The sequence below is a fragment of the Thalassophryne amazonica genome, chromosome 4, assembly GCF_902500255.1.
Source record: "Thalassophryne amazonica chromosome 4, fThaAma1.1, whole genome shotgun sequence".
Classification (NCBI taxonomy): Eukaryota; Metazoa; Chordata; class Actinopteri; order Batrachoidiformes; family Batrachoididae; genus Thalassophryne; species Thalassophryne amazonica.
Window position 1 is genome coordinate 142,519,037 of NC_047106.1, and position 26,940 is coordinate 142,545,976.

At 44.3% G+C, this 26,940-nt stretch overlaps 1 protein-coding gene across 2 annotated transcripts in view; it reads right to left on the reverse strand.

The window, feature by feature from the left end:
- Positions 1-285: 285 nt before the first annotated feature.
- The window catches only part of rffl (ring finger and FYVE-like domain containing E3 ubiquitin protein ligase), a 128,806-nt gene continuing 102,151 nt past the window's right edge, over positions 286-26,940 (reverse strand). For both annotated transcript variants that reach the window (XM_034168700.1, XM_034168699.1), the window contains exons 7-8: positions 9,555-9,745; positions 286-1,693 (exon numbers count right to left, since the gene is read on the reverse strand). In XM_034168700.1, coding sequence (XP_034024591.1) covers positions 9,561-9,745 — 185 coding nt within the window. In that variant the 3' untranslated portion in view covers positions 286-1,693; positions 9,555-9,560. The remainder of the gene's footprint in view (positions 1,694-9,554; positions 9,746-26,940) is intronic.

The window sequence follows — 26,940 nt, forward strand, 5'->3', positions numbered from 1 at the left end:
TTGGAAACCATTCAGAAGATTCAGACGGCTTTTGATGGCTTTCAGTTGAGTGAGTATCCGAGAAATTGTGTAACAGCTGGACATGCCCCAACATGTCCTGTGAGACTTCCAAGACGGAGGTGTTTTTTTGCTGCGCGTCCTGAGCTGCTTCGTGCCGACGCGCAAAATCCTCCTGGACGTGGCTCCTTTTTTCAGGAGCCACATCCCAACAGCGTCACTGTGCTCCTCCTGTAGGGGGCAGCAGCACTCAGATGTCAAACTGAAGACAGAGTGAGAGCGAGCAGGTGAAATTAATGCCTTTAATTGTAAAACATTGATCTTTCTGAAGCCGCTGGGACTCAAACTGCAGCGACAGTATGCTAAGAGCATGACCGCTTTGGCCAACGTCCGTCGGCTCGGCTGCGACCAGACAAGCCGTCAGTCGTGAACAGAGCTGTGAAAGCGTTTAACCGCAGTCATTCACACAGTGGAGCTTCACACGTTCATTTCTCACAGCAGAAAGAAGAAAACGTTCAGTGTGATCCCAAAACCAGAAAAGCTTAAAAACTAAAGTCAAAGATTAAAAACAGTCATATTAGTGCAAATCAAAACAGTAATCAAACATGAAACAACAAAAACACTTTCATTAGGCTTTGTCTCCAGCCACAGTCCACAGATTAGCCTAGCTTAGCACCGTGTGTCAGACTGGCTAACCGCTTCCTGATTTGGGGGGCAGGGTTATTCCTCATGCCGCAGGTTCCAATCCTCAGTTGAGGACTTTGCCCTCTGCTTCCCCCTGCTGGCCCATGCTCAGTCGTGTGACTTTAAAGAAGCAACAGCGGCCTCTGCTGGCCACCAGAACTCTGAACGGCAGGAAGGATGACTGATCACGCTGCCAGGCCTGGTCAGAATCCAACCTAGTCCAAAACAGGAGCCCCGCTGGTCCTCAGCTGGTTCCAGCAGAACTTCAGTAGGACCTCAGTATCTCCAGGTTCTGCAGGAGATACACTGTGATTGACAGGCTGGAGCACCAATCAACTCTGTGCCACACCTCTGCCAGTAATGATAGCTCTGCTCATCTGACACAAGGTCACATGGTCATTTTATACGCTCACACAGAGCTTCTGGAGGTCGTTATAGGAGCAGTGCATTCTGGGTACAACAACAGCTGAACATTTCAAAGGTAAGAGTGCAGAGCAAGAAAATGAATCATTAAAAAGTGCATCTGAAAGTGGACCGAATCACGGGGGGGCACATTACGACAAGCAAACTGTCACAACAAGAAAAACACGGAAGATTCAGAGCTTTACAAAAACACCAGAGGGGCTGGCACATGGCTGCAGCGCTGTGCGTCTTTGTAAAGCTCTGAATGGACGCTCCTCCACCTGGAAGCTTTGTGGTCGTGGCTCTTGATCACGTTTTCTACCCTTGGCGTTGGGCGGACTGCCCATGTTGAAGGCACAGACAGGAACCACAGAGGGGTGGAGTCAGAGGTGAGAACGAATGCAGATGGATCCATCTGTGAGTGTCTGAGGATGGACACTCGTGTCACTGACGTGTCACTGAGCAGCTAAGGCCATGGCTTACATTCGTCACAAGGTCAGTCCCTGCAGTTGATTGACACTACAAAAATAGAGTTAAGAAAATAGAAGCCTCTTATATCTGAAGAAGGTCCCTCTGGTGAAGATCACCATCAATGAGCAGGAGGTCAGAACTGCAAACACAAAGAGGAGAAGAAAAGGATGATGGTTAAAACCAGAATCTGACCACTAGTGCACACAGATTTATTACAGGAGGGCGGAGTCTATACAGTCATTAACACGTTTCGTTCATTAGAGGAGCGCGGAGTCTATGCAGTCATTAACACGCTTTGTTCATTAGAGGAGGGCGGAGTCTACGCAGTCATTAACACGCTTTGTTCATTAGAGGAGGGCGGAGTCTATGCAGTCATTAACACGCTTTGTTCATTAGAGGAGGGCAGAGTCTATGCAGTCATTAACACGCTTTGTTCATTAGAGGAGGGCAGAGTCTATGCAGTCATTAACACGTTTCGTTCATTAGAGGAGGGCGGAGTCTACACGGTCATTAACACGCTTTGTTCATTAGAGGAGGGCGGAGTCTATGCAGTCATTAACATGCTTTGTTCATTAGAGGAGGGCAGAGTCTACACGGTCATTAACACGCTTTGTTCATTAGAGGAGGGCAGAGTCTACACGGTCATTAACACGCTTTGTTCATTAGAGGAGGGCGGAGTCTACGCAGTCATTAGCACGCTTTGTTCATTAGAGGAGGGCGGAGTCTATGCAGTCATTAACACGTTTCGTTCATTAGAGGAGCGCGGAGTCTACGCAGTCATTAGCACGCTTTGTTCATTAGAGGAGGGCGGAGTCTACGCAGTCATTAGCACGCTTTGTTCATTAGAGGAGGGCGGAGTCTACGCAGTCATTAGCACGCTTTGTTCATTAGAGGAGGGTGGAGTCTACACGGCCAGTAACACTCTTTGTTCTTTAGAGGAGGGCGGAGTCTACACGGTCAGTAACACTCTTTGTTCTTTATAGGAGGGCGGAGTCTACATGGCCAGTAACACTCTTTGTTCTTTAGAGGAGGGCGGAGTCTACACGGCGTTTAACACGCTTTGTTCATTAGAGGACGGCGGAGTCTACACAGCCAGTAACACATTAACACGCGTTGTTCATTAGAGGAGGGCGGAGTCTACATGGCCAGTAACACATTAACACGCGTTGTTCATTAGAGGAGGGCGGAGTCTACACAGCCAGTAACACATTAACACGCGTTGTTCATTAGAGGAGGGCGGAGTCTACACGGCCAGTAACACATTAACACGCGTTGTTCATTAGAGGAGGGCGGAGTCTACACAGCGTTTAACACGCTTTGTTCATTAGAGGACGGCGGAGTCTACACGGCCAGTAACACATTAACACGCGTTGTTCATTAGAGGAGGGCGGAGTCTACACGGCCATTAACACGCGTTGTTCATTAGAGGAGGGCGGAGTCTACGCAGTCATTAGCACGCTTTGTTCATTAGAGGAGGGTGGAGTCTACACGGCCAGTAACACTCTTTGTTCTTTAGAGGAGGGCGGAGTCTACACGGTCAGTAACACTCTTTGTTCTTTATAGGAGGGCGGAGTCTACACGGCCAGTAACACTCTTTGTTCTTTAGAGGAGGGCGGAGTCTACACGGCGTTTAACACGCTTTGTTCATTACAGGACGGCGGAGTCTACACGGCCAGTAACACATTAACACGCGTTGTTCATTAGAGGAGGGCGGAGTCTACACGGCGTTTAACACGCTTTGTTCATTAGAGGACGGCGGAGTCTACACGGCCAGTAACACATTAACACGCGTTGTTCATTAGAGGAGGGCGGAGTCTACGCGGCCATTAACATGCTTTGTTCATTAGAGGACGGCGGAGTCTACACGGCCAGTAACACATTAACACGCGTTGTTCATTAGAGGACGGCGGAGTCTACACGGCCAGTAACACATTAACACGCGTTGTTCATTAGAGGAGGGCGGAGTCTACACGGCCAGTAACACATTAACACGCGTTGTTCATTAGAGGAGGGCGGAGTCTACACGGCGTTTAACACTCTTTGTTCATTAGAGGACGGCGGAGTCTACACGGCCAGTAACACATTAACACGCGTTGTTCATTAGAGGAGGGCGGAGTCTACACGGCCATTAACACGCGTTGTTCATTAGAGGAGGGCGGAGTCTACACGGCCATTAACACTCTTTGTTCATTAGAGGACGGCGGAGTCTACACGGCCAGTAACACATTAACACGCGTTGTTCATTAGAGGAGGGCGGAGTCTACACAGCCAGTAACACATTAACACGCGTTGTTCATTAGAGGAGGGCGGAGTCTACACGGCCAGTAACACATTAACACGCGTTGTTCATTAGAGGAGGGCGGAGTCTACACAGCGTTTAACACGCTTTGTTCATTAGAGGACGGCGGAGTCTACACGGCCAGTAACACATTAACACGCGTTGTTCATTAGAGGAGGGCGGAGTCTACACGGCCATTAACACGCGTTGTTCATTAGAGGAGGGCGGAGTCTACGCAGTCATTAGCACGCTTTGTTCATTAGAGGAGGGTGGAGTCTACACGGCCAGTAACACTCTTTGTTCTTTAGAGGAGGGCGGAGTCTACACGGTCAGTAACACTCTTTGTTCTTTATAGGAGGGCGGAGTCTACACGGCCAGTAACACTCTTTGTTCTTTAGAGGAGGGCGGAGTCTACACGGCGTTTAACACGCTTTGTTCATTACAGGACGGCGGAGTCTACACGGCCAGTAACACATTAACACGCGTTGTTCATTAGAGGAGGGCGGAGTCTACACGGCCAGTAACACATTAACACGCGTTGTTCATTAGAGGAGGGCGGAGTCTACGCGGCCATTAACATGCTTTGTTCATTAGAGGACGGCGGAGTCTACACGGCCAGTAACACATTAACACGCGTTGTTCATTAGAGGAGGGCGGGGTCTACACGGCCAGTAACACATTAACACGCGTTGTTCATTAGAGGAGGGCGGAGTCTACACGGCCAGTAACACATTAACACGCGTTGTTCATTAGAGGAGGGCGGAGTCTACACGGCGTTTAACACGCTTTGTTCATTAGAGGACGGCGGAGTCTACACGGCCAGTAACACATTAACACGCGTTGTTCATTAGAGGAGGGCGGAGTCTACGCGGCCATTAACATGCTTTGTTCATTAGAGGACGGCGGAGTCTACACGGCCAGTAACACATTAACACGCGTTGTTCATTAGAGGACGGCGGAGTCTACACGGCCAGTAACACATTAACACGCGTTGTTCATTAGAGGAGGGCGGAGTCTACACGGTCAGTAACACATTAACACGCGTTGTTCATTAGAGGAGGGCGGAGTCTACACGGCGTTTAACACTCTTTGTTCATTAGAGGACGGCGGAGTCTACACGGCCAGTAACACATTAACACGCGTTGTTCATTAGAGGAGGGCGGAGTCTACACGGCCATTAACACGCGTTGTTCATTAGAGGAGGGCGAAGTCTACACGGCCATTAACACTCTTTGTTCATTAGAGGACGGCGGAGTCTACACGGCCAGTAACACATTAACACGCGTTGTTCATTAGAGGAGGGCGGAGTCTACACGGCCATTAACACGCTTTGTTCATTAGAGGAGGGCGGAGTCTACACGGCCAGTAACACATTAACACGCGTTGTTCATTAGAGGAGGGCGGAGTCTACACGGCCAGTAACACATTAACACGCGTTGTTCATTAGAGGAGGGCGGAGTCTACATGGCCAGTAACACATTAACACGCGTTGTTCATTAGAGGAGGGCGGAGTCTACACGGTCATTAACACGCTTTGTTCATTAGAGGAGGGCAGAGTCTACACGGTCATTAACACGCTTTGTTCATTAGAGGAGGGCGGAGTCTACACGGCCATTAACACGCTTTGTTCATTAGAGGAGGGCGGAGTCTACACGGCCAGTAACACTCTTTGTTCATTAGAGGAGGGCGGAGTCTACACGGCCATTAACACGCTTTGTTCATTAGAGGAGGGCGGAGTCTACACGGCCAGTAACACATTAACATGCTTTGTTCATTAGAGGAGGGCGGAGTCTACACGGCCATTAACACGCTTTGTTCATTAGAGGAGGGCGGAGTCTACACGGCGTTTAACACGCTTTGTTCATTAGAGGACGGCGGAGTCTACACAGCCAATAACACATTAACACGCGTTGTTCATTAGAGGAGGGCGGACTCTACACGGCCAGTAACACATTAACACGCGTTGTTCATTAGAGGAGGGCGGAGTCTACATGGTCAGTAACACATTAACACGCGTTGTTCATTAGAGGAGGGCGGAGTCTACACGGTCATTAACACGCTTTGTTCATTAGAGGAGGGCAGAGTCTACACGGTCATTAACACGCTTTGTTCATTAGAGGAGGGCGGAGTCTACACGGCCATTAACACGCTTTGTTCATTAGAGGAGGGCGGAGTCTACACGGCCAGTAACACTCTTTGTTCATTAGAGGAGGGCGGAGTCTACACGGCCAGTAACACATTAACACGCGTTGTTCATTAGAGGAGGGCGGAGTCTACACGGCCAGTAACACTCTTTGTTCATTAGAGGAGGGCGGAGTCTACACGGCCATTAACACGCTTTGTTCATTAGAGGAGGGCGGAGTCTACACGGCCAGTAACACATTAACATGCTTTGTTCATTAGAGGAGGCGGAGTCTACACGGCCATTAACACGCTTTGTTCATTAGAGGAGGGCGGAGTCTACACGGCGTTTAACACGCTTTGTTCATTAGAGGACGGCGGAGTCTACACAGCCAATAACACATTAACACGCGTTGTTCATTAGAGGAGGGCGGACTCTACACGGCCAGTAACACATTAACACGCGTTGTTCATTAGAGGAGGGCGGAGTCTACATGGTCAGTAACACATTAACACGCGTTGTTCATTAGAGGAGGGCGGAGTCTACACGGTCATTAACACGCTTTGTTCATTAGAGGAGGGCAGAGTCTACACGGTCATTAGCACGCTTTGTTCATTAGAGGAGGGCGGAGTCTACACGGCCATTAACACGCTTTGTTCATTAGAGGAGGGCAGAGTCTACACGGTCATTAACACGCTTTGTTCATTAGAGGAGGGCGGAGTCTACACGGCCATTAACACGCTTTGTTCATTAGAGGAGGGCGGAGTCTACACGACCAGTAACACTCTTTGTTCATTAGAGGAGGGCGGAGTCTACACGGCCAGTAACACATTAACACGCGTTGTTCATTAGAGGAGGGCGGAGTCTACACGGCCAGTAACACATTAACACGCGTTGTTCATTAGAGGAGGGCGGAGTCTACACGGCCATTAACACGCTTTGTTCATTAGAGGAGGGCGGAGTCTACCCGGCGTTTAACACGCTTTGTTCATTAGAGGACGGCGGAGTCTACACAGCCAGTAACACATTAACACGCGTTGTTCATTAGAGGAGGGCGGAGTCTACACGGCCAGTAACACATTAACACGCGTTGTTCATTAGAGGAGGGCGGAGTCTACACAGCCAGTAACACATTAACACGCATTGTTCATTAGAGGAGGGCGGAGTCTACACGGCCAGTAACACATTAACACGCGTTGTTCATTAGAGGAGGGCGGAGTCTACACAGCGTTTAACACGCTTTGTTCATTAGAGGACGGCGGAGTCTACACGGCCAGTAACACATTAACACGCGTTGTTCATTAGAGGAGGGCAGAGTCTACACGGCCATTAACACGCGTTGTTCATTAGAGGAGGGCGGAGTCTACACGGCCAGTAACACATTAACACGCGTTGTTCATTAGAGGAGGGCGGAGTCTACACGGCCATTAACACGCTTTGTTCATTAGAGGAGGGCGGAGTCTACACGGCCATTAACACGCTTTGTTCATTAGAGGAGGGCGGAGTCTACACGGCCAGTAACACATTAACACGCGTTGTTCATTAGAGGAGGGCGGAGTCTACACGGCCAGTAACACATTAACACGCGTTGTTCATTAGAGGAGGGCGGAGTCTACATGGCCAGTAACACATTAACACGCGTTGTTCATTAGAGGAGGGCGGAGTCTACACGGTCATTAACACGCTTTGTTCATTAGAGGAGGGCAGAGTCTACACGGTCATTAACACGCTTTGTTCATTAGAGGAGGGCGGAGTCTACACGGCCATTAACACGCTTTGTTCATTAGAGGAGGGCGGAGTCTACACGGCCAGTAACACTCTTTGTTCATTAGAGGAGGGCGGAGTCTACACGGCCATTAACACGCTTTGTTCATTAGAGGAGGGCGGAGTCTACACGGCCATTAACACGCTTTGTTCATTAGAGGAGGGCGGAGTCTACACGGCCTGTAACACTCTTTGTTCATTAGAGGAGGGCGGAGTCTACACGGCCAGTAACACTGTTCATTAGAGGAGGGCGGAGTCTACACGGGCAGTAACACTCTTTGTTCATTAGAGGAGGGCGGAGTCTACACGGTCAGTAACAGTCTTTGTTCATTAGAGGAGGGCGGAGTCTACACGGCCAGTAACACTCTTTGTTCATGAGAGGAGGGCGGAGTCTATACGGCCAGTAACACTCTTTGTTCATTAGAGGAGGGCGGAGTCTATACGGCCAGTAACACTCTTTGTTCATTAGAGGAGGGCGGAGTCTATACGGCCAGTAACACTCTTTGTTCATTAGAGGAGGGCAGAGTCTATACGGCCAGTAACACTCTTTGTTCATTAGAGGAGGGCGGAGTCTATACGGCCAGTAACACTCTTTGTTCATTAGAGGAGGGCGGAGTCTATACGGCCAGTAACACTCTTTGTTCATTAGAGGAGGGCGGAGTCTATACGGCCAGTAACACTCTTTGTTCATTAGAGGAGGACGGAGTCTATACGGCCAGTAACACTCTTTGTTCATTAGAGGAGGGCGGAGTCTATACGGCCAGTAACACTCTTTGTTCATTAGAGGAGGGCAGAGTCTATACGGCCAGTAACACTCTTTGTTCATTAGAGGAGGGCGGAGTCTATACGGCCAGTAACACTCTTTGTTCATTAGAGGAGGGCGGAGTCTATACGGCCAGTAACACTCTTTGTTCATTAGAGGAGGGCAGGGTCTATACGGCCAGTAACACTCTTTGTTCATTAGAGGAGGGCGGAGTCTATACGGCCAGTAACACTCTTTGTTCATTAGAGGAGGGCGGAGTCTATACGGCCAGTAACACTCTTTGTTCATTAGAGGAGGGCGGAGTCTATACGGCCAGTAACACTCTTTGTTCATTAGAGGAGGGCGGAGTCTATACGGCCAGTAACACTCTTTGTTCATTAGAGGAGGGCGGAGTCTATACGGCCAGTAACACTCTTTGTTCATTAGAGGAGGGCAGAGTCTATACGGCCAGTAACACTCTTTGTTCATTAGAGGAGGGCGGAGTCTATACGGCCAGTAACACTCTTTGTTCATTAGAGGAGGGCGGAGTCTATACGGCCAGTAACACTCTTTGTTCATTAGAGGAGGGCGGAGTCTATACGGCCAGTAACACTCTTTGTTCATTAACACACTTTGTTCTCCCATGATAGTTCGGGAACGCCCTTTACAGCAAGTCATTTCTCCAGCTCTCATGTTCGTAAAATTGTCACTCCTCCGCGAGGACAGACAGGAGATAATGCATGGGAAAACAACTAGAAACAAACACTCAAAAATCATTGCATTAATGTTGCTGAAAGTGCATTTATCAACTACAAAAACAACAAAAAATGGATGTTGACTGTGCAATGTATTCTGCGTTATTTTTCATTCCGGTAGGGATAATTGTACATAATATGTCAAGGGACGCTAATCTATTTAAGTGTCATATACAACAAATCATGACTGTTCTTTAATGTTTTGATGTGTTGAAAGCTGATACATACCACACAGGACCAGGTATCTTCTACACATGGCTGATATGACACTCGAGACAAATAAAGAGCACTTCCTGAACCAACAAGCTTTTCATGTGGTGTGAATGGGTTTGGGTTTACCTAAGGTCATGATCGGAAGACGTGTACAGCTCGCACCACATACTGGCGGCAGATAGGACATTCACTCATCCTCTTGCCACATTTGGTGCAGGTGATCATGTGACCACACTCCAGCAGAACGCAGTCGATGGGTGAGTCCATACAAATTTTACAGAGGTGCTCCTCGAGGCGCCCAGGGCCCCCTTCAGCCACTAGAGGGTAGCAAAGTGCAGCGAGTCAGGCTGACATACTGAACAGAGGGAAGAGAAATACTGAAACCCATGACAGTAACAACTGAACCTGCTCCAATTCATCATACTTCAACGATTAGAGATCCTAACCTTTCAAACTGATACATAAATGGTAAATGGACTGCATTTACACTGAGGAAAATAAGTATTTCAACTCTGCGATTTTGCAAGTTCTCCCACTTAGAAATCATGGAGGAGTCTGAAATTTTCATCTTAGGTGCATGTACACTGTGAGAGACATAATCTAAAAAAAAAAAAAAAAATCCGGAAATCACAATGTATGAGGTCTGTTAGAAAAGTATCCGACCTTTTTATTTTTTGCAATAACCTTATGGATTTGAATCACGCGCGATTGCATCAGGCAAGCTTGAACCTTCATGCGCATGCGTGAGTTTTTTCATGCCTGTCGGTTGCGTCATTCGCCTGTGAGCAGTCTTTGAGTGAGCACTGGTCCTCCCCCCTTGTCGGATTTTCATTGTGAGGAAAATGTCTGAACGGATGGAGCAGCGCTGCATCAAATTTTTCCAGAAACTGTGAGAGACAGCCATGTGGACACCATTCGGAAAATTCTGATGGCTTTCACGGACGATTTTATGGGCATCACAGAGATTAAGGAGTGTTACAGCCAGTTTAAAGATGGTGCACAATGGCGGAGGGCGTGCCGCACGCCGAGCAGCGATCGACAGGCTGAAACGACCAGATCATTTCCAAAGTGAATGCTGTGTTGATCCGGGACGTCGTCTGACTAGCAGAGAAATGGCAGAAAAGGTGGACATCAGCACTTTCCCGGCACATTCCACTGTGAAAGGAGATTCTGTCATGAAAACAAGAGCGGAGGAATTCGCCATGGAGCTGCTAATGGCGCAGAACGAAAGCACCTCCGTGTTGGTCTCACAGGACATGTGACATGCCCAGCTCTTCGACAATTTCTCAGATACTCACTCGACTGAAAAGCCACCCAAAGCCGTCTGAATCTTCCAAATGGTGGAAGAGCTGGGCATGTCCCATGAGACTTCCAACATGGACGTGCTTTTTGTTCTGCGCCATTAGCGGCTCTGTCCTGACGCGTGAATTCTGCCACACGTCTTTCATTACAAAATCTCTTGTAACAGTGTAATGTGCCGAAAAAGTGCTATGTCCACCTCTCTTGCCATTTCTCTGGTCGTCAGACGACGTCCCGGATCAACACAGCCTTCACTTTGGAAATAATCTGGTCGTTTCAGCCTGTCAATGGCCGCTCGAAGCGCGACGCACCCTCAGCCGCTGTGAGCCGTCTTTAATCCGGTTGTAACGCTGCTTAATCAGTGTGATGCCCATAAGATCTTCACCGAAAGCCATCTGAATTTTCCGATTGGTTTCCACCTGGCTGTCTCTCACAGTTTCTGAAAAAATTTTGATGCAGCAAAGCGGCAGTCGCTCTGCCATTTTCCTGACAATAAAAATCCGCCGAAGGGGCTGGACCACTCCTCCCACAAAGCATGCTCACAGGCGAATGACGCAACTGACAGGCGTGAAAAAACCCACGCATGCGCACGAAGGTTCAAGCTTGGCTGATGCAATCACATGTGATTCAAATCCATATGGTTTTTGCAAAAAATAAAAAGGTTGGATACTTTTCTAACAGACCTCGTATGATTTTTTAATAATTTATTTGTATGTTACTGCTGCAAATAAGTATTTGAACACCTACCAACCAGCAAGAATTCTGGCTCACACAGACCTGTTAATTTTTCTTTAAGAAGCCCTCTTATTCTGCACTCTTTACCTGTATTAATAACATTCTTTGAATGTTCATTGAACATTTGCATAAAAATCATATGAACAAAGAATGAGGACAGGTAATGTTTGCATGTGACTATTCGATGAACATTAAACAAATTAGACCATTAAATGAGCATTTGTAGAATGTTTGAATGCAAACATTACCTGTCCTCATTCTCTGTTCATATGATGTTCGCAGCACCGCCGTTCGGCATAAGCAGACTACGCAGCCTGTGTGGGGCACCAACCATGTTGCACTAGTTTGCAGGGCCTCCAATTGACTGAAAAATGTGTTGAAATTATTACATTATTACCAGTGATGTTGGTAACGCGTTACTCTAATCTAACCACTTTTTTGTAACGAGTAATCTAACGTGTTAATCTTTCCAAATCAGTAATCAGATTAAAGTTACTTCTCCAAGTCACTGTGTGTTACTATTATTTTTGCATTGTGGGTCGACAGCAGCATTAAACTTGGTCTGTGGGCAGGAGGTCGGGGTTCAATTGAATTGCCCACTTTAAGTGAGCTGTGAGCTTTTCATCAGCTACGACTCATCCTCACCTCTTAAAGCGCGGTGACAACAGCACACCTGCACTGAGCTTTACAAAGTCATTTTTATGCTTTATTTTTCTCCTTTATTTAGAATTCTGAGCTGAGCCGCTCCGTATCGTCTCGTTAAAAACAGCTGATCCTCCGTGACGTGTTAACAACTAACACTATTTTCCACTCAAATGCACCTAAACTCTCTTTCTGAGGACCACATGATGTGAAAATTCAATAAAACTTTCTTACCTGTAAATCTGGTCCTGTTTTCTGCATAAATAAATGTTATCCATTCTTTGTGCTCAAACGCCAAAGCAGGGGCGAATCCAGATGGAATGGGGGCGTGGGGCAGGGATGTGCCCCACACCCCCACACACAACACCCCTAGATTAAAGGTCCAGTTTTGAAGCTGTTTTTTTACTACAACTACTAATACTACTTAAAATAATAATAATTTTGACAAGAAAAATGTTTATAGAGAATTTAAATGTTAGAAAAATGTTAGAATTTAATAGTTACATTTATAAACAATGTAGGTTAGAAATTGCAAGTTTTACTGTTACAGTGCTGTCAACAGTTAAATATGAGGTCAAGAAAGATTATTTTACTTTTTTATAAAAAAAAGTATTTATATTCATTGAAGTCAAGAAAGGGTGACTATAAAGTAAGTTTTGGCAAAACAGGTATCATTGTCATGTTGAGGTGGCAGAGGGTTGTTGTCGGCAGCTGGAAAAAGTAACTAAAAAAGTAACTAGTAATCTAACTTAGTTACTTTTACAATTGAGTAATCAGTAAAGTAACTAAGTTACTTTTTCAAGGAGTAATCAGTAATCAGTAATTTGATTACTTTATCAAAATAACTGTGGAAACACTGATTATTACATTTCAAAATCAATATGAATTATTTATGAATAGGCCCATTGTTTTTGTCTTTAAACATTGTGTAGGCTCCTACCCCATTACTTAATTGGGGCAAATTAACAGTTTTTTGCCTAATACAAAGCCCCCATCCACCCCCGCCCCGATTCCCTGAAATGGTACAGCCCTGTTTGCGTCTTTCTCTGTTCGCTGTGTCGCCTAACCAGGGTTGCCAGATGTGACGATTTCCAGTCCAATAAATGCTCAAAAATGCATGGAGGCACTAAATCCTGCACAATTTGAACTGATTTTTAAAATGTGTGTGGCAATTCTATACAAAAAAACTCGTCCAGTGCCATATTTTTACCCTAAACAAACCAATTGGATGGGAAAACACCCAATCTGGCAACCCTGCGCCTAACTGAAGTAGCACTGCTAGCCCACATTCGATTCTGACACGACAAGTTGCCACTATGCCACAATTAAACAATGAAGCGACAGCAGGAGTCTGGAGCTGAAAAACGGAGGAAAAAGAAACAAAAAGATGATGCCCGTGCATCCCTTGCTGGTAAGTACGTGTTAAAGGTTTAAATTGTTTTGATTACTTAATGTTCAGTGGTGCTGCTTAAGTTAGGTTGCGTTGGCTTTGCTGATTTGATGTAGCTTTAAACGCTAAACTTAAACGCTTTAATAAATAGTAACGATTTGAGTAGAACTTTTGTGTGTGTGTGGGGGGGGGGGGGGGGGGGGGTTCTCTTGTATGGGGGTGGGGGGGCCTCCCTGACCAGTTATGGTTAGGGCCTCCAAAACCTTAGCAGCGGCCCTGGATGTTCGTACAATGTTCGTACACTAGTTGAATACACTAAATAATAACAAAAACATTGCAAGTTGTGTTGCCTCTGCGAGATGCCTGGTGGAGCACTTTAAAAAGAGTGAACTGGCCTGCACAAAACCTAAAGAAAAGCAGCAGCAAATGGGAGTGCAACAGCACATGTTGGTCCAGGATGTCAGTACCCGGTGGAACTGTACACTTCATATGCTGTCCAGGCTCCTTGAGCAGAGGTGGCCAGTGACTGCTGCGCTTTCGGACCCTGCAGTCAACCCACGGGGAAAACATCACTATTTGGATCTGAAGCCTGAGCAGTGGATATTGACTGAAGAGCTGGCTCAGGTTCTTGAACCTTTCGAGGGGGCTACAGTGTTCCTTAGTGGGGAGCAATATGCAACCCTGTCTGCGCTTCCTCAGCTGGTACAAACGCTGAAGAAATCCACCATGAATTCAGCTTTTGAAACTGCACCAGTAAAAACATTTTAGGGTCTTGCACCTCAACAGATCACTGACTGGTGGGAAGATCTGTTTGTATTTAAACCTGAGGACCCTAACATTGCACTACTTGCTGCTGCCATGGACCCCCGCTTTAGAAAACTTAAGTTCTTGTCTTCTGAGGAATCAAAGCACAATTCAAACAATGGCACTAACTGTCAAAAGACAAGAGTCCAATGTGCAGGGAAATTAATCCACCACCAACATAGAAGGAGACTCCCCAGCTACTTAAGCCCAAGGATCAGCTCACAGTGTAGTAGTAGCAATGAAGAAGAGGATAATGATGAGAATCAAAATCAAGAGGTCCAGAGGGAAGTCTTACAATATTTTGGTGAACATCCTCTCTCCAAAAAAGAGGATCCACTGTCATGGTGGAGAGGAAATGCAGTAAGATACTCAACCCTGGCTAAGCTGGCAAAGTCTTTTCTCAGTATTCCAGCCACCTCAACACCCTCAGAGCGCTTGTTCTCTGCTGCTGGGAACATTGCCTCAAAGTGTAGGGCTAGCCTCACCTCTGACCATGTCAATATGCTGACCTTTTTGCATTGTAACCATCATTTGCTTGTTTAAAGGGATGTATATGCATTGCACACACATGTACTACTACAAATTCTCTCTCTCTCTCTGTCTCTCTCTCATGCATTGCTAAGACAACCACTCACCTTCTTGATCAAAGATGAACATTATACTCTACTTACCTCATCTGGATTCAGTTGGAAACTGAACTGTACTGTTTAAGTTGAATTATTAGTGATATTTGAGTTATTTACTTTTATACTTTTTGTTGTTTATTCTCAGGTGGGGATGCACCCCCTTTTCCTTTTTTAAAAAAGGATGCACCTTATTTGTCCTTTTATTTAAATTTTTTGTCATATACATCACAAATGTTTCACAAAGTTTGCATAAATGGGCTTAGTTCTGGAGCCAATAAGCCAAAGATTAAGTTTTGATCTAGTGTTGAGTTTAAATAAAAACCTTTTTTGGAGAGGAATAAAAGCCAATTGCTTGTTAATTTTTAGAGGCCTTTCATGTTATATAACACACTATTGATATATGTTAAAAACACAAAAATGTAATTTATCCGATTACTCGATTAATCGTTGAAAAAAATCGACAGAATACTCCAAAAATATTCGATAGCTGCAGCCCTAAGACAAACCCTCAAATAGTTATAATGACGACAAAACAGACATAGCTGGTATCTCTGCTTTGGTCCTGAACCATATCAGTCATAACTACCAAGACATCCAGCAAGACCAGCACTCCACCCCCATACCCAACAGGTAGACCATGCAACTGCCAAAACCTGGTGACACAAGCATGCCCCTCCCCCAGCCTTGTGAGATGTGCCTGATGCTTGATGCTGGTACTGGTTCTACTTTTCATAAGCTAGTCTCATCTGCGATTTCGTCAAGCAGGTTGGTATCCAGTTGTTTCTTGATAATCTTGAATCCATACATAAGGCCTGCTCTTATTCTCGTGTAGTTAAACATCTACATTCAGTGAGGAAAATAAGTACTTGAACACCCTTCGATTTCGCAAGTTCTCCCACTTAGGAATCATGGACGGGTCTGAAATTTTCATCTTAGGTGCATGTCCACTGTGAGAGACATAATCTAAAAAAAAAAAAAAATCCGGAAATCACAATGTACGAGGTCTGTCCATAAAGTATAGGTCCTTTTTATTTTTTTCAAAAACTATATGGATTTCATTCATATGTTTTTATGTCAGACATGCTTGAACCCTCGTGCACATGCGTGAGTTTTTCCACGCCTGTCGGTGACGTCATTCGCCTGTGAGCACTCCTTGTGGGAGGAGTCGTCCAGCCCCTCGTCGGAATTCCTTTGTCTGAGAAGTTGCTGAGAGACTGGCGCTTTGTTTGATCAAAATTTTTTCTAAACCTGTGAGACACATCGAAGTGGACATGGTTGTTGGGAAAGTGTAGGAACACGGACCCACAACAGGGGGCGCAAATGAACGGACAATGGAGTAAGTCAAAATAACAAGCTTTACTGTTGTGAATGTGCACAACGAATACAACCAATCACAGCAATGGACAACAGTCAATTCACAAAAGTGTCGTGTGGGCAGGCTCGAAGATAGGAGACGCCTCTCCAAGGTAAGACCGGAACCACACGGCTTCCTCCGCCACAGGACCCCGGGAATACTGGAGCCGCCAAGTCCCGAACTCCCAGGTGGCCACTGCCTCCGCGTGTCGGACCTGGTACTGCTGGCGAGGAACAAAGGACAGTTAGATGGGGGCGCGTTTGCACCCAGGACTCCGAACAGCAGGGAAGTTACCTCCACCTCTCGTTGGAACAGTAATCCACAAACTAAGCACAAATCCAAAAAGATACACTCCGTAGCTTCGATACGTTACCTCTCTGGTAGAAACGATATCTCGGCAATGAGGTGGAGGTGCCGTCCTGCTGATATACCCCACAGATGATTGCCGTCAGCTGTCTCAGGTGATGGGTGACAGCTGTCACCGTAGCTGCTCACGTGAGGCGGCGGCGCCCTCTGGTGCCTGGAGCCCGCACTCCAGGCAGGGCGCCCTCTGGTGGTGGTGGGCCAGCAGTACCTCCTCTTCAGCGGCCCACACAACAATGGTTCGAAAAATTAAGCTGGTTTTCAGTGAAAATTTTAACGGCTGATGAGAGATTTTGAGGTGATACTGTCGCTTTAAGGACTTCCCACAGTGCAAGACGTCGCGCAGCGCTCTCAGGCGCCGTCATCAGCCTGTTTCAAGCTGAAAACCTCCACATTTCAGGCTCTATTATTATTATTATTATTCATATTCTTCCACGGTGAGTTCCAGGAGACACAGCGCATGAAGGTTTGTGAGAAGCTCAAAACGAGAATAGGTGCCCCTCTTTTGGCTGAATTTTGACTTTTAAGGGGTGAACTTTCCGTTTATGTAGTGATGGAGTTGCTGATTGATGAAAGTAAGCCCTTATTTTAATAAATGTTATAATTAATCATGTAAGTCTCTTTTTTTCCATAGAATTTGTATTGCTGCACCTTAGTTAACTACATCATTTCAATAGGCTATACGTTGTATAGAATAAAGAATACACATTAAAATTGCTAATCAAGGTTATAGTAAAGACACTGTTTAATCGGCTGTCGTGAATACTGACAAGGTATCATAAAGGTAATGGTTGAAGTGAGGGTTTGTAAATGTTGCCTCAAACTTCCACGCAGTAATTCAGATATGGCGAAACAAGTGAATGATATAAAATATGTAGAGCTTTGTAATTCAATAAATATTTTTGCTTTGTTGAGGGTACTAGAAATATTTTTAGATATTTTAGCTTGAACATGTTTTATGTGAGGGAGAATATTTAAACGCCTGCATACGCGATAAAACTTTAAAGGTATGATCGGGAGGCCGCTCTCAACACATCCGGTCCGTTTTCAGGCAAAAAAAAAACATTAAAAAATTTTAGGATCAAAGATTAACACGAGCCGTGACAATTTTTAAACGCGTCCAAACGCGGTAAAACTTTAAAGGTATGATCGGGAGAGCGTTCTCAACACACCCGAAGCATTTTTTCACAAAAAACGCGCATAAAAAATTCAAGGTCAAAGGTCAACGCTTCTTTCTGCGCTTAATAACGACGTTTTAAATTATCCAAACGCGATAAAACTTTAAAGGTATGATCGGAAGGCCGCTCTCACACATCCAACCCATTTTCAGGTGAAAAAAACATAAAAAAATTAGGATCAAAGATTAACACTTCTTTCTGTACTTAATAACAATGTTTTAAAGCGTGCAAACGTGATAAAACTTTAAAAGGTATGATCGGGAGGTTGTCCTAAGACAGGGGTTACATTTTCATGTGAAAAAACATAAAAAAAAAATAAAAAAATTAGGATCAAAGGTTAACACAAGCTGTCACAGCATTTAAAAGTGTGCGAAGGTCCTTGTAGCTGGATACAGGAGGTATTGCCCCTTTTCTTAAGGCAATTACGATATCTTTTCAGAAAATCAGAAACCAGATCATCGTTTGCGATAGTATTCTCGGTGTATAAAGACAGCACATCTTGGTACGACGCCCCGGTGGCGCTGATATATATTTAATACACGCAGTGACCTTTATTTTATTTGTAAATATTCACAAAAAGGAAACATGGGAATAGAAATGGGAAAAAATATAAGTATGTACATATGTATGTACGGATATATTTAAATCTCTTTGGTGTTAAAGATATGTAGATGTTTTGTTCATGCGGTTTCTGACATGTCTGGAATAAGACAGGCTGAAGCTGGGAAAACTAATTCTCCTGTGAGTAGCGTTTTATTCTTTTAGTGCAACTATTAAAAGGTCCACTATTTCTGTATTATCCGTCATGACTTTGCTATCCATCCACTTTTGTTCATACTATGGGACCACTACACGCGCGGGTCTGGGGATATTTGCGTCTTAAAAGTGTGTGTCTGTGTGTGTATTTGGGGTGTTTAGCGCAAAAGGTCGCACCTCTTTTGACAAACCGGGCCAGCGTCACAGATCCGGTTTGAAGCAATATTTTTATGAGGTCCTGCTGTGTCCCTCGGTCCGAGGTGTCAGGCTAAATCCGGAGGCTGGACCAGTTTTCTGTCCCGCCTCCTGCTGCAGTGTTTTTCCTTCATTCCAGCTGCTGACCGGAGCAGACGTTCATTCTCTCGGAATGAAGTTTTCTTTTTCTTCAGAGTGCGAAAGTCTTTCACAGCAAGTGATTTAAGTAATCTTTTGATAGAAATGCTTCTGTTTTTTTTAAAAAAAGATCCTCGGCGGTAAACATTTTTAAATGATGTTTTTTTTGTTAGATATAGAGCCCCACGGTGAGAAAAGTTTATTCTGATGGAGCAGAAGAATTCAGCCTGACAAATTAACCCCAGAGGATCATTTAGACGACACGACACACCAGGGACAGACTCTCCTTTATGACGTAAGAAAATCAGTTCATAACTTTTAAAGTGTAAATATTTAATTGGTCTGTGTTACAGTTTGTGGATATTCTGTTAGGAGTTTATTTAACGCTGTTTAATCAAGTTTTTTTTCCCCCAGACACAGCAGCAGAGATAGTAAACCCTCTGAAATCTCATTTATATTAAAAATACAGGTTAATAACGCGGAGCTGGTGTGTTCTAACCGACGGAGGTCTGTCGAACCGTCAACAGGGCGCCGCGGGGACGGACTCGTGTTACATGGTAAGAAGAAAAAAATCACATCATGACGTTTTTTTTTTTTTAAAGTGTAGGCTAAATATTTAATAAGTCGCATCTTTTCTTTCAGTTTGTGGCGAGACGTGACCGTCGCTCCTGCAAGATGCCCGGAGGTTTGAGGATATTTTGGACTGATATTAATGAATGTTTTTGAGAGAGAATAATTGCGATGCATAAAAAGTTTATTCTGGTTTAACGAGAAGAAGAAGACAAATGAAGCCCAGAGGGTTATTAGACGACACGGGGAGCCGGAGAGAGAGTCGCCTTCATGAGGTAAGAAAAAAAGAAAAACAATGATTTAGTAATATGACTAAAGTTTTTAAAGGGCCATAAAGTAAGAAAAAAAACATATTGGCTATATAATGTCAGACGTTTCCCCACTCAGCCAAAAATGTATGCAAACAGTCAGCATCAGCTCGAAAAGTAGAAGTTTTTGTGGAGCTTTTCACAACCAAATAAGCGTTTAAAGCGTAAAACCCTCCGCCAGTTAGATTTCTCAATAAATGACCACCGACTGTTTCTATCAAAGATACGGTGTGTGAATTGTAAAAATTACAGCTTCTGTGTGTTTTCAGTGGAACTTCTGCAAAAAAACCGCATTTAAATCTTTATCCACGTTAAAACGACTTGAGATTTATAATTATACGCTCTGAACAAATGCACAGATTCTACATGACACACTTTCCTCTTGTCACACTGACAGCAGTGTGTCGGCTCACAGGCTGTTAATGTTTTTTGACAGAATTGGTCAGAAATGTGCAATTTTCAAGTGCCTGGTGCAGCTTTTTACAAATCATAAAACAGCGGAGTAACAACAGTGAGTTTTAACATTAGAACTCTTACCCTCCTGATGTTGGTCAACTCGTGTATTTCAGATTCATTTTAATAAATGTTCACCTTTCTGTAGTAGTTGTTAGCTAAACTAGTTTGTTCATAATTACAAGCGGTTTTTAAAAACACGTTGTACAATTTTTACTGTGGATTATTCGCTGTTTAGGGTATTTCTACATGCCTTACACTGTAAAAAATAATAAGTTGACTTTACTAAAAATGCAAACTTGCTCCCTTACAAAGTAATTTATGTTGTCTTGAAGCAGATTTGATTACCTTAATTATTGCGAGTGTGCAGTACTCAAATACACTTAAAATCTAGATTACAGTAACTTGTTTATTTTGCTGTACTGAAAAAATTAAATTACAGTAATGTATTTACTGTGAGCATCCAGCAAGTGACGGCTTAATTCTCAAAATAGTTTTGTTCATTCATCATATTCAGGTCAACTTAATTTTCTTGAAGCTACAGCTTGAAAACTGAGTCTGGTTAACTTAATTCGTTTGTATGTTTGCATGCATTTACAGTGTACAGAGAGAGTGCGGCTCAAACCAAAGTCAAATTCCATGTATTCTGTGGATACTTGGCCATTAAAAGCTGTTCTGATTCAGATTCTGATAAACCAGAAAATGCTGATGAACCCTGTTTTATTTGAAACTTCAAAGTTGTTGCTTCAGTTCTCCGTCATTCAGTTATCTGTGATTTTCAGGGAACACTTGACATAAAATGCTGACGGCTGACTTTCATATTAAAACAATAGATGTCTCCCTTTTGGAAAGTCTCCCAAGAAATGTGATCAGAGAATCTTGATGTCTTCAGGGTGTATTAAAAACTAACCAGGAGAAAGCTGCTTTCAAGAACAGTTTCAGTTATTTTTTTGACCCACTTCAGATGTTTCTTGGTCAAAATGAGGTGGTAAAGCAGGAACTTGCAGCGATACAAGTGAGCAAAGAAAATGTTTAGATTTAGGACTTAACATCCAAGCCGTTGGCATGTGAACATTACCGTGAAGTGTTGAGATAAGGATTTGATGTTTGAATCCCAAAATGTGTAAAATATAATAAGTTGACTTTACAAAAAAAATATGCGAACTTGTTGCCTTAAAAAAGTGGCTTTGAGCAGACTTGAGTTTATTATACGCAGCTGGAGACATAATAATCATCTATCAGCTAATTTACAGCGACAGCCTGATGGTTACCCTTTAATAAACATGGACGTATGCTTTTTTCTTCATGTAAGTGGACCAAATTTGTGTTTAATAACCATGAACATATGCTTTTTTCTTCAGGTAACTGGAACAAGTACTTTTTCTTAATGTTTTCCTTCATGTATGTTGTGTTTAATAAACATGAACGTATATGCTTTTTTCTTCATGTAAGTGGACCAAATACTTTTTTCTTAATGTTTTCCTTCTCGTATGCTGTGTTTAATAAACATGAACAATTGCTTTTTTCTCTGTGTGTGACTTTAATGAATGTAATAAAGCACATATTCTAAACCTTATACAGCCTGTGTTCTTTCCTATAATATTGTTGAAAAGGGTAAATTGTTTTTCAAATTAGGTTTTTTGTGAAAAACACTTACTGGCACCTTTTGCTCTAAAAATACCATCTGGCCTGACACCCAGCCACCCTGCCGGGAGTGACGGAGAAGAAACTTTGTTTTTTTCCGCCTTCATCACCTCGGGGCGGCATCTCCGATCAGCGGGTGTCCCGCAGTCCCTGATCGACTGAGTAATATCTTAATAGAAACTGCATCTGGCGTGAGTGATAAGGAGCTTTGTTGATTGTCCGGGTTCATCACCTCGGGGCAGCATCTCGGCTCAGCGGGTGTCCCGCGCCCCATGATCGATCGGCTCGCGCCCCATGATCGATCGGCTAATATCTTAAAATAAACTGCATCTGGCGTGAGTGAGAAGGAGCTTTGTTGATTGTTCGGGTTCATCACCTCGGGGCAGCATCTCCGCTCAGCGGGTGTCCCGCCACATACACACACACACACACACACACACACAGACACAGCTAGCGTCTGCAACAGGTATTACAGCCGTGGGGTCATGTTTCCGCGAGCGGCTCTATGCGTGGGTATTTGACCGTCTTGCTGCAAAGACTTACAGCCGAGAGACGGCTATTTGTTTCCCTTCTTTAATTTACGAATTAAAAAACAGAAAAGGAAACGTAATAATTTAAGAATTAAAAATATTAAAGGGGCATTAAATAATAGACACTGATTTATGTTTAATTATTTCAGAATTAGTTAATTCTTTAATACATTAAAAAGATCTAGGTATTTTTAATCATTCTTTAATTCATGAAATAAAATGACATTAAAATATTAGACCCTGGGTGGGAGGGGAGGTATGGCTTGGAGGCGGTGCTTGTGCGGGGTTAGGGGAGGAGCTTGGGGGGTGGGACTAGGGGAGGAGCCAGGGGCGGAACTAGGGGAGGAGCCGGGGGCGGGGTTTAGGGGCGGGACATACTGACGTCATTGACTCTGATTGGATGTGACGTCATAAGGGGTGGGGGCTCGGAGGCGGGACTAGGGGCGGGGCTTAGGGGTGGGACATAGTGACGTCATCGATTCTGATTGGATGTGATGTCATAAGGGCGGGATTAGGGGAGGGGTTAGGGGCGGGACAGTGACATCATCGATTCTGATTGGCTGTGACGTCATAAGGGGGGCGGGGCTTAGTGACGTAGTCTATTCTGATTGGCTGACAGGGTCATTAATCACTTTTTGACTAAAGGTTGGTCAGTTTTCTCTCTTCTATTGATCCAGGACGTCGTGAGAGAACAGAGAAGTTTCAGAAGAAGTCGGTTTCAGCATTTTATCTGGATATTCCACTGTTAAAGGAGATTTTTTTAATGAAAGACGTGCGGACGGGTCCGCGCATCGGCTCGCAGCCGCCGCGACGCTCCGCCACAGGAAAAACACCTCTGTTGGAAGCTTTAAGGACAAGTTGGAACATGTCCAGCTGTTAAACAATTTCTCATATACTCACTCCACTGAAAGCCATCAAAAGCCGCCTGGATTTTACAAATGGTTATCAACACAGAGGTGTTTTTCCTGTGCCGCCGCACCGCACCGGCTGCGTCCCGATGCGCGGACCCGTCCGCACGTCTTTCATTAAAAAAATCTCCTTTAACAGTGGAATATCCGGATAAAATGCTGAAACCGACTTCTTCTGAAACTTCTCTGTTCTCTCACGACGTCCTGGATCAATAGAGCCTGAAATGTGGAGGTTTTCAGCTTGAAACAGGCTGATGATGGCGCCTGAGAGCGCTGCGCGACGTCTCGCACCGTGGGAAGTCCTTAAAGCGACAGTATCACCTCAAAATCTCTCATTAGCCGTTAAAATTTTCACTGAAAACCAGCTTAATTTTTCGAACCATGTCCACTTCGATGTGTCTCACAGGTTTAGAAAAAATTTTGATCAAACAAAGCGCCAGTCTCTCAGCAACTTCTCAGACAAAGGAATTCCGACGAGGGGCTGGACGACTCCTCCCACAAGGAGTGCTCACAGGCGAATGACGTCACCGACAGGCGTGGAAAAACTCACGCATGTGCACGAGGGTTCAAGCATGTCTGACGTAAAAACATATGAATGAAATCCATATAGTTTTTGAAAAAAATAAAAAGGACGGTTACTTTATGGACAGCCCTCGTATGATTTTTTTAATAATATATTTGTATGTTCCTGCTGCAAATAAGTATTTCAACACCTGTGAAAATCAATGTTAATATTTGGTACAGTAGCCTTTGTTTGCAGTTACAGAGGTCAAACGTTTCCTGTAGTTTCTCAGCAGGTTTTCACACACTGCAGCAGGGATTTTGGTCCACTCCTCCATACAGATCTTCTCTAGATCAGCTAGGTTACTAGGCTGTCACTGAGAAACACGGAGATGGAGCTCCCTCCAAAAATTTTCTATCGGGTTTAGGTCTGGAAACTGGCTAGGCCACTCCAGAACTTTGATATGCTTCTTACGGAGCCACTCCTTGGTTATCCTGGCTGTGTGCTTCGGGTCACTGTCATGTTGACCCATCCACGACCCATCTTCAATGCTCTAAATCTCGCAATACATGACCCTGGTCATCCTCTCCTTAATACAGTGCAGTCGTACTCGGCATTCTTCTTCCTCCAAACACGGCAAGTAGAATTAAGACCAAAAAGTTCTATTTTGGTCTCATCTGACCACATAACTTTCTCCCATGAGTCCTCTGGATCATCCAAATGGTCATGGGCAAACTTAAGACGGGCCTGGATGTGTGCTGATTTAAGCAGGGGAACTTTCCGTGCCATGCATGATTTTAACCTATGATGTCTTAGTGTATTACCCACAGTAACCTTGGAAACAGTGGTGCCAGCTCTCTTCAGGTCATTGACCAGCTCCTCCTGTGCAGTTCTGGGCTGATTCCTCACCTTTCTTAGGATCATTGATACACCACGAGGTGGGATCTTGCATGGAGCCCCAGTCCGAGTGAGATTGACAGTCATGTTTAGCTTCTTCTATTTTCTAATAATTGCTCCAACAGTTGATCTTTTTTCACCAAGGTGCTTGGCAGTTGCCCCGTAGCCCTTTCCAGCCTTGTGGAAGTCTAATATTTTGTCTCTGATGTCTTTGGACAGCTCTTTGGTCTTAGCCATGTTAGTAGTTGGAGTCTTACTGATTGTGTGGGGTGGACAAGTGTCTTTATGCAGCTAACAACCTCAAATAGGTGCTTCTAATTTGGAATAATAAGTGGAGTGGAGGTGGACTTTTTAGAGGCGGACTAACAGGTCTTTGAAGGCCAGAATTTCTGCTGATTGGCAGGTGTTGAAATACTTACTTGCAGCTGTAACATACAAATACATTATGAAAAAAAAATCATACATTGTGATTTCCGGATTTTTTTTTTTAGATTATGTCTCTCACAGTGGACATGCACCTAAGATGAACATTTCAGACCCCTCCATGATTTCTAAGTGGGAGAACTTGCAAAATCGCAGGGTGTTCAAATACTTATTTTCCTCACTGTACCTGATTTCCATGGTTGTTCTTTGTAGGCGAGGTGTTTTAGGCTTACTATCATCCTCGCAACTCGTCTTGTATATTTTTTTTTCTAGTAGCATAATCCAGGTTGGATCTGATCATACCATACACCAATTTAGAGAATGATATAGTAAAATAAGACCTCTGAGAACATTTGGTTTCTTAAGGCCCTGTCATACCTTGACAATTATCCAGCGTATGCCGACAGCCCACCCATGGTTTGGGTTGGTACTGCACGGTGTGGTGTGGGACAGAAACATAGTAATTTAACATTATTTTATTTTCATTTTTTATCTTGTTGGACCATTTTCATTGTGTACAGAATGCTGATGAGTCAAGTGGCTGTGGGAAACGCTGCTGTAAATGAATGGAGTGCTGTGGCTCTTTATCTTTCAAAGTGCCGAGCAGCTGCTTTCTGATCAAGTCTGCAATGACCTGATCTGAATTAGGGCTGCAACAAACGATTATTTGGGTAATCGATTAATCTGATGGGGTTTCGACACGATTAATCGATTAATCGGATTAGCGGGGAATTTAAAAAAAAAATGTGCCAGGGAAACAATTTTTCTCTCCTTCCATCACTTTATTTAACAGTAAGTACCTTCAGCTGCTCCCTTGTTTGCACTCGGGGTCACCACAGCAAATCCAAGGTGGATCTGCATGTTGAATTGGCACAGGTTTTACGCCGGATGCCCTTCCTGACCCAACTCCACATTACATGGAGAAATGTGGCAGGGGTGGGATTTGAACCCGGAACCTTCTGAACTGAAACCAAAGGCATTAACCACTTGGCCACCACCCCCTTCATCACTTTAACAACAGAACATTATTTGAAAACTTAAAATACTTGAAAATCAACAAATTGTCAAATGTCCCTTGGTTGTTGAAATATAAAAAAATAATGAATAAAAAAGTTTATAATAAAGAACAAAAATAATTATTTCAAATGGCATTGATTTATCAAAGTGCTGAGTTGCCATAAAACAACATCGAAACATATAAATGTTATAAAATACGTATATGGTGAAAAAAAGAGGTATTTTATTGCTGCAAATGAGCAATTAGCATAACTAGTTAACCATAAAACCTAAATCAAAAACTGTAACCTGACTCATTATATGTTCAACATTCTCTGTATATCTTGTAAACTACGTGATCATTTCACAATGACACACGTGACTCATCCCACATATACGTATTTCTCTCTCTCACACACACTCTCTCTGTCTCTCTCTCACACACTCTCGCTCTCCATCTTTCTCACACACACACTCTCTCTGTCTCTCTCTCACACACTCTCGCTCTCCGTCTTTCTCACACACACACTCTCTGTCTCACTCTCGCTCTCTCTCTGTCTCTCTCTCACACACTCTCGCTCTCCGTCTTTCTCACACACACACTCTCTCTGTCTTTCTCTCACATACACTCTCTGTCTTTCTCTCACACACACTCTCTCTCTCTCTCTCTCTCACACTCTCTCTGTCTCTCTCTCTCTCTCTCTCACACTCTCTCTGTCTCTCTCTCTCTCTCTCTCACACTCTCTCTGTCTCTCTGTCTCTCTCTCTCTCTCTCACAATCCTGTTCCTATCTCCTCTCTC